Source organism: Alligator sinensis, unplaced genomic scaffold (assembly GCF_000455745.1).
Source record: "Alligator sinensis unplaced genomic scaffold, ASM45574v1 scaffold600_1, whole genome shotgun sequence".
Classification (NCBI taxonomy): domain Eukaryota; kingdom Metazoa; phylum Chordata; order Crocodylia; family Alligatoridae; genus Alligator; species Alligator sinensis.
Window position 1 is genome coordinate 5,035,421 of NW_005841859.1, and position 8,990 is coordinate 5,044,410.

At 44.6% G+C, this 8,990-nt stretch overlaps 1 protein-coding gene across 3 annotated transcripts in view; it reads right to left on the minus strand.

Annotated features, from left to right (window-relative positions):
• The window catches only part of MAPK12 (mitogen-activated protein kinase 12), a 58,383-nt gene extending 54,622 nt beyond the window's left edge, over positions 1-3,761 (minus strand). For 2 of the 3 annotated variants that reach the window (XM_006016515.3, XM_025215462.1), the window contains exons 1-2: positions 3,518-3,633; positions 2,496-2,625 (exon numbers count right to left, since the gene is read on the minus strand). In XM_006016515.3, coding sequence (XP_006016577.1) covers positions 2,496-2,625; positions 3,518-3,633 — 246 coding nt within the window. Of the gene's footprint in view, positions 1-2,495; positions 2,626-3,517 lie in introns of all 3 variants that reach the window. The other variant, XM_025215467.1, reaches the window with a different exon arrangement.
• Between the last annotated feature and the right edge of the window lie 5,229 nt (positions 3,762-8,990).

The following is an 8,990-nucleotide window of genomic DNA, read 5'->3' on the forward strand; positions in this document are numbered from 1 at the left end:
CCCACTGGAAAATAATATAATTTTCTACATGAACTGGTGGTTTGACCTCAGCAATATGCTATATCAGCTTAGTTTCCAGTCTTTTCAAATTAATAGATAAGCTAGAAAATCTAGCTAGATGTCAACACTACTACTAGTTTAAATGGTTCTTTCGGACATTCAGAAACAGCTAGAAGAGAGGCAGAAAACACCCTATAGCAAGACAATGAAAAGAAGAGGAGTAGCTAGAAGAACTACTACCTCTTCCTAACAGGTAGGCAGAAGTGCCATAGGGGGGACACTGGGTCCAGTGGCTAGGAATCCTGCCCAAGGGGTATGCTAGCTATCCTGAGTGGGCAGAGTGGCTAATTTTCACCTCCCCATACTCCACTATTCAGGCTTTATTCCAGAAGGGATAAATTTAATTCACTTGTTACAAACGTTTCCTTAATATGGGGCCTGAACCCTTCTTTCCTTTGATACTTGTTTTCCCTCCTGTGACTATAAATTACTCTTTTCCATCATATATAATTATTCTTCAGCATTTATGGATTGAAATTACATCCTCTAGAGCCTGCTCTCTTTTAGACTCTTTAATTATCGAGTAAATACATGGAAGAGGTCCATAATATTGCGCTGAAGGGCAGATTCAGCACAAGACAACAGAGAAATATGCTAGCCAACTGAGGAACAGATTTCTCTTCGAAACAGCAAAGTCACCCTACAATGACATACAGTTAGATGTTTGGTAACTGCAAGAATTGATGACATCCCAAACATTCAGTCTGAGAGCTTTGGGAATGATCCAAGCACAAAGGCCTGAGAAGCAGTGTGACTCTGCGTTTCAGAACACATACAATGCCAATTACCAGTAATTGAACACAAGGGGAGTGGGAAAAGAAAAGAATCAGAAATTGATAAAGAATATTTAAGAATAAAATACTTGAGGGACAGTGGTGGGAGTGTAAGCTTAATGTGTAGTTAAGGTATTTCAGAGGTTACTTTCAAACTGAAACCAGATATTGATGATGCTGCCTAAGTTTTAATGCCATGCATGTGAATTACAAGGTTTCAATATTGCAAATGACTAGCTTCCCTTGCCAGCCCTTGGTTTAAAAAATCTGTTCCTCTCAAGTCACAAGCATGATCCGACCTCCACAATTTTAAGAAATGTTTCTCTCAACACACTGTCCCCCTTTTCACTTCTAAACTCACGGAATGTATGGCTATTACCTTGAGCCTCTTTCAGCTCCAATACCCTTGTAGTCTGCCTGTCCCCTTGTGTTCCTTGTAAGCTGCTGTTAGTCAAGTCTCCAATAATCTCTTCCTAGCTAAAATCCAATGTCTGTAATTTATGACTTGCCTTGATTTTTGTGCCTGTTGATCATATTTGCGTAGAAATTAAAATTTCCTTTCCTGCTTCTGATTTCTCTGATCATGCTTTCAACACCTTTATTGATGGGTCCTCCTCTTCCACAAAATTATATCTTCTCAATTATATACCTCCCCAAATGGAATCTAATTCATTCACACATAGTACTGGGCAGGAAATACTTTTCCAGTCCAACAAAAGGTTTTGTTATTTCAATAGCTTTCCCATTCCATACTGGAATGAGAGAAAGATATGAATAGACAATAGTACAGTGGAAAGCGAGAGAGGGAGTATAGGCAACAGCACTGTGGAAAGAGCTCTCCCCAGGAATGTGAAAGCCTTAGATTCAAGTCCCAGCTGCTGGAGACCCCGCTGGTCTCCCATGTCCGGAATGAATACCCCAGCCACAGCACTACAGAGTCAGTCTCTCCATGTGTCCTGTAAGAGCTCTTTCATTTTGTAAATATTATTCATTATGCCAGAGGCTCAGATTTTAGTGGCCAGGGTATCATACCAAAGCCAAGGAACATGCCAAAGCCAACATCCTGCTCTAATGAACTTTTAACTAATTAAACATTCACTGAAGCAAGGGCATGACGCTTCATTTGGCATATCCCAGGTTGGTGGCCTGAGCACTGGGCTGCAGTATATCTTTCTGGCAAAATGAACAGTATTTATGCAGTCAGTTAGTCTCTCCCTCCCTCCCACCCCCCAAGACAGACAGCAAATAATATTTACATACAGAGGAAAAGCTCCAATGAGGGAAGTTACAGTATCCACCAAAAACAGAACAGACAATAACCTGACAGTTGGGACCTCTTACGTGGGATGTAGAAGACCATGGTTCAAGTTTCTGGTCTCTCTCCCACTCTCTGTTTTCTTGTTAAAAAAACAAAACGAAAACCATTATGGCCTTGAGAAACCCATTCCAAGCAGCGTCTGGTGTATTCCCACAAAACGTTTTAGTTAGACTGGTCAGCATTTTCAGACAAAACAAGTATGTTGTTGTAAAATTGCTAAGTAGCTCTATGTAATAGCATATCTACCTTAGCCAACTAATTCTGCTGTGGAAGCAGCAGACCAGGCAGTGTATGTTGTAGTGCAAGCTACAGCCTTGAGGGGATTTACTAGCGACCGAACTCACATTTTCATGCTTCATGTGTTTCAGAAGGCGCAGTTCCCGGTAGGCTCGCTTGGCAAAGAGTTCAGACTGAAACGGGCGATACAGTTTCTTGATAGCCACTTTGGTGCCATTTCTTCCATCAATAGCGGAGCTTAAAGGGAACACAAAGAGTTTGTGAGTGAGGTCCCAAGTAATATTGAAAGACTCATCAGCTACAGTAAACTGAACAGTGGATGAGAAGTCAGAGAGTTCTGGTACGGACCATCTGCTTGGCCCTGCCACTACACTGGACAGATGAAAAGCCACATACCCTCTTCGCTGTAACGTACTGCACTATAAGATAGAGATCATGAGCTAATTCCCCCCAGAGAACCTCATCAGCAGGATGTTGAGTCTATGTGCACTAACTGTAAAGGATCGCCAGGTGAACAGAGGCCAATATCAAAAGTTGTGAAAGGCTACACCTGGGAAAGAGAAACAGGGACACATCCGAATTCCACTAGGCTGCATCCGACTAAGCGAGACTTTCTGGTAGAGAAAGAGAGGAACAACTGAATAATTATCTCCTAAAAAAAGATCATCCATCCTAGCCAGGTAAGATGTGGCATAAAGGAGCTGCGCAGAATTGCAGGGTTGGAAGGGCCTTCCTGATAGCATAGCTATCCAGCCACAGGGCCACCAGCCAGGCCTCACTACCACAAAGACGCCCTGAGAAGTTATAAGAGAAAAGAAGGTTTTGCACAAAACTCAGCCCCAGAGCAGGGCGGAGGAGCAGAGCTGCGGGGCGCCAGCAAGCAAGGGGCTGAGCGGCCGCCGGCTGCCTCAGGAAACAGCTCTTGGACGGGGTCTAGAGCTGCAGGTCCCGGTTTCCCCCTCGGGAAACGCCCGCTCTCGTCTGCACTCGGGTTTTGCCCCGCGGGACGGCTCTTACAAAGTGCTGCATGCACGAGGCGGCCGCGGGGACTCCTCGGGGTCTGAGCCGGGAGTGGCGCCTGCGGCCCCGCGGGCGGCAGGGAGGGAACAAAGCGAGGGAAGCCGCTCACCACACGGCGCCGTAGGCTCCGGCCCCCACGGGCTGCAGGTCCCGGTAGCGCTCCCGCACCTCCCACAGCGTCTTGGTCAGCTCCTGGCGGTAGAAGCCCCTCTTGGGGGAGCTCATGGTGCGCGGCCCCCGCCCGCCAACAAAGAGCCCCGCGGCCGGGCTGCTGCGAGGGGCTGGGCTTGGACACGTCCCTCCGCGAGCGGGGACTGGATGTGGCTCCGGCCCCCCTTTCCCCTCCTCCTTCCTGCCCCTGGAGCGCTCCGCCGCCGCCGCCACCGCCGCCCGGTCTCGGGGCGGCAACACCTCGTGCCCCGCGGGGCCACCTCCAGGCGGACCCTGGGCTGCACGAGAAGAGCAGAGCAGCTGCCGGGTGTGGGAGAGAGCTCCGGGCTGCTCTGCCCGTGGCACCCTGCCTGAGCCCCCCTCTGCTCTCTTAACAGGACCCAGCTGTGCTGGGGCACCAAAGCAAAGCAAGCAGGCTGGCACCCAGCCAGGGGTAGGCAAGAATACTGCTACTCCTCCGAGCAGGACGCAGGACTCAGCCAGTCCTACTGTTCGGGGAGGTGTCTACATGTGCATTAGTTAATGCGCATTAAATCTTGTACCTTTGGGCATTTACGCACATGCGGCAAGTCTGCTGGAAATCCAGCATGTTGGAGCAGGCTTGATTAATCGAGTCTGCTGGAGCACATAAATTGACATGCCTAGTGCTACTAGGGTTGCCAACTCTAACTAAAGCTATTCCAGGAGATTATTTTCCCCCAATATGACGTAATGTCATTAATTGTACTGTCCATCCCATTCATAGTATCAGTCTCCCAGATTGCTTTCAATAGTCACCGGGAGATTGATGCCGATTCTGGTAGACTCCAGGCCAATCTGGCAGGGTTGGCAACCCTAGGCACTATGCCAGATCCAGGTGCATCATTGTTTTTTAGTGATACATTAAGGCACATTAAAATAGGCTAATGCACATTGAAGTGCATGTGTAGATGCACCCATAGTGCCCATATGCAGTTTGCCCCAGGATAGATAAACAGTGCTTGGAGGAAAGTACTCAAAATGAGATAGTCTTGCAGTAAAGTCCAGTGTGTTTGTTAGTTCCAGGTTTTTTTCTGAATTAGTTCTGTGACGGGAAAAGAAAATCCACTTGAAAGCAAATGTATATGGGGAATGGGGGCACCCGGGGCAGTTTGGACTTTTCTTTTACCTGCCAGGTTTGATATGGGGCTGAAGATACTTGCAGAATAGGAGAGATGTTGTTATTATTACCATTACATTCCAAAAGTAAATAAAGGCTTTTCTCAAACTCACTCAAAGTATGAAAAAAGAATTGAAAACATTCCCTGCTTCAAGAAGCCTGTAGTCTCAAAAGATAATTCAGATAAACATATAAGCAAGTTTACAGTGAGAAAACTATTTCAAGTTGTAAGTTACAATAAGCACATCTTCCCTCTTTTCTGTCACATTCAAGCCTTTACCTGCACCTCTCGTGGTCCTTTTCGAGTTCCATTCAAACTCTTTGCTCATTTCCCTGTCACTACCCCCATTTTCCTGCTTCTTCATACCAACTCCACAAATGATGTATGTGGCTGCCCACATAATTTTTCCCGTCACTGATTAGCATCTCTCCCCATTCTGTATCAGCAGAATGGAAGCTGAACACGGATTATTTTTCAGGCAGAGGAGAACTGATATGGGAGAGGAATAGCTCATGGGATGCCGCTACAATTGAGAGAGGCAACTATCTGCATCTAGAAGTGACAAATACTTCCAGCTACCTTCTCCTGATAAGTTCTAATGGTATCTTCCTCCTGATATCCGCTGGCTATTTTTTTCATTTGTTTTCTTCTTCCTCTTTTGCTTCCATCTATTTTGCCCTTACCTCTTTTTTCTTATTCCTCCTTGCCTTTCCTCTCTCCACTTACTTCTTTTGCTATCATTCTTAGAAGCTCTTGTAAACTCCTGCTTATTATTACATACTATTCATACTATAATTGCACCACACAATACAAAAGTTACTTGCTGTTTATCTACCTTGGAGCAAACTGCAGGTGCATCTACACATGTACTTTAATGCCCATTAGCCTATTTTAATGTGTATTAATGCATTACTAAAAAAGTGCTATTTACTTAATGCACATTAAAATAGGCTAAAGTGCATATGCTTACACCTGTTACCTTTGCTATTCAACCTTATCCTAGTATCGGATTCAAAATTACCATCGTATTTATTATATTTAAAAGATCAACTCCTCTACACTTGACTTACACAGTCACTCAAGGCAAGGAGGCCAATGCATTGCAGGTTCAAGAGGAAAACATGCAAGCTTAGAACAATTTCAGCGCAGGTATATGGAGTTTAACAACATCAACAGTATTTCTTCAGTAAGTATGTCAGGCACATGATATGTACAGCAAACACATACTTTAAAAACATTTCTGTGCGACTACAACTAGCATTCTTTTTCTTTGGTATCTAGTGAAGCCTTTCTTTTGTCTGATTTCACTCCTAAACAATGTTGCTGAGGTTAGATAATTCAGGCTTGCTGTCACTGGATTCAATTTGTAGCTTAGCTAGAAGGGGGTAATCAACTTCTGCCTGTGGCCAAGTTTCATTGTCTCTGTTGCCTTTTTGGTAGTTCCCATGGACTTTGTCCCTTTTAGTTGTAAATAGTAAATTTGGAAAAGCAGCCCCACCCTCTCCTTGTCATGATGTAGACAGCAGAGCTAGGAGAAAAAACAGGCTTTCTAAGTTGCTTGGGGAGAGGCCCTGCAAATTCACCAGCACCCACAGTTGTGACATCTTTTCACAACACGTGCATTTTCCATGGTGGTTCTGTACTGAGAGCTGTCCCACTTACCTTGAAGTTTTAGCAATCATGGAAACTACAGACCTTTTTACACGTGGCAGGTACTGTAATGCAATGAGTGTGTTGAGTATTAGATTAACGATATTGATCTAATTAAAAATCAGGACCCCAATAGGATTTCTGTTTTCAAATTATAATATTATAGATGATGGAAATACTTTTATCCATGTTATACAGTGTCCTTCATCCAAATGATGCGCTGGGTACAGTGAAGTCTGTTGTGGTATAGGGAGGGCTCAGTAATCAATTTTCAGCCAATGTATTATTTATTCAAAGGGTACCTACCATGCAATATATGTTTTTGTTTTCCAGTGTAAATGGACTTCACCACTGTACATTCTAACACTCAGTTGTCCTTTCCCTGGGAAACAGAGGCCATTAGCAACTTTTTTGCAGGGAAGAAAATGGTTGACTTTGATACTGTAGGACTAAGACACTGAATCTGACACAAGACAACATTGACATTTGTCAGAAACTCAGAGTATTTAGAATAACTACAGACTCTGACTAACACCTTCCAAAATATCTAAGACTACTTTTTGGCTTGTCTCCTTAACATTATTACTACATGTGGACTAGATGGACAGAGATCCATTATGTGCACCTCTTCCAAGTTCTAGTGTCAAACTAGCATTTCTAGTCAACAATATCCAGCCACTGGTGAATGTAATTGTATCAGTGTGGACGCCTGGCAATTTTTGGTCGAAAGGAAATCACAAAGGAAATCACCACAAGAACTAATATTATTGCTATCCCCTCCCCTCAACACAAACCTGACTGCCTGGGGTTCAAAACTGAATGTAATCAAATGCCGCTTGGGTTGACAGGTTATTATTTTATAGTCTATATCACAGAAATGCCTTGGAATTTAGGAATCAGGGCATTACTGTGCTAGGTACGGGGCAACCATGAAGCAAAAATACACTCTATATTCCTTAAATTTATGATTTTGGTTGTATAGTAAGACAACACAAACATGTATGAGGAAGGTGGAGAATGATGTAACCAACATTAAATGATAAGGTTTGTCTGGTATTTAACACATGTAGTTTGAAAGGCTCTAAAGATGGTCCTAAACACCAAGGCCTCTTAAATTAAGTTTGGCATTTCCATCTCTAGAAGCTAATATAGCACCAGGCAAACATCATCACCTTTTCAAAGCCCTTGCCCATAAAGGGCAGGTTTGCAGGAAAGCAATTGGCAAGGCTGTTGTTGTAAAGAAATACAGAGATAGACTGAGGCATGGATGTGGGATAAGTATAGTTGCCCTTGTAATCTCTTCCATGGTTAATAATCCACTAGGCCCATAAGGCTATTTTAGCTGAAGGGAAGACTCATCCTGGGCCTTAAAGAAAAGTAGATTAGACTTCTTTTCACTGTTGTTCCCCTGGGTTCTGCAGACTGTGGATAACCATGAATCAGGCCCCACCAACACAGGCTGCCCAGGCAAGGTGCAAACTGGTGCTTTCCCAGTCAGCATTGCTCCCGGATTCCTGGGACAATCCTGTCTAGTTTGCATTCTGACCCAGGGATTTTGAAGACGAGTGAGAAAAGTGCATAGTGGGACAATTGCATACGGTCTTGAACCCTTCTCCATATAATTGGTTCCATACATAGCATTGAAAAGCTGATTTAGGCTCACTACAAACTCTCATCTTTGCTGTTTAAATAATAGACCACATATTTTTCAGGAAGTCAGAACAAATTAAAATTAATTTGATATTTATTGTCAAGGCAGTTCTATGCTTTAAGTGATCACACTATTAATGTTGTATTTACAGCAGGGGAACCCAAAGTGTTGTTCATAGAGGACCACTTAATGTTGGGTGCTGCATAACAAAAGGTGCAGACAGCTTGAAAGGCTCTGAAGACAGTCCCAAACATCAAGACCTGGTAAGTAAAGTTTGCCATTTCTATCTCTAGAAGCTAGACCAACTCCCTGGTCTAACTCATGGCATTTTACAGAAAGTGCCATGAGTTAGAGCAGAGGTGGGCAAAATATGATCTGCCCTGCCAGACTATTCTATCTGGCCCAGGGAGCCCCTAAAAAATTTAGTAAATTAATATTTATTTGATCTTGGCTGCTTGTCAAAGATGTCAGGAGCCAGGGGCAGTAGGACACGGAGGGAACTGGAAGGACCGAACAGCCCAGCCCTGTTCCACCCTCTGCCTTCCTGCCCCCACACTGCTCCAGCACCACGTAGCCCCTGGCTGCATTGCTGGACTGGGGAGCATGGGCTCCACCGGTACCTGAGGCCAGGAATGGGATGGAGTGTATGTATGTAGGCAGGAACAGAGAGCGTGTGTATGTAGGCAGGGATAGAGGATGTGTATGTGTGTGTGTGTGTTCGTAGGGTGAGTCCCATACATATACCCCATCATACACAAGCACCCACATCTCCCCTTGCACTGCCATACACACAGACCCCACACCCACACATCCCCCCACAAATGCCATACCCACACACACCCCACATATCTACACACATACACCACATGCTCCCTCACCCCACACCCATCCACCCCCACAGACACATCCATGCCCTCCCCCACACCTCACATACTCACACAACCACAGCCCCCCAGAAACCTATACCCACC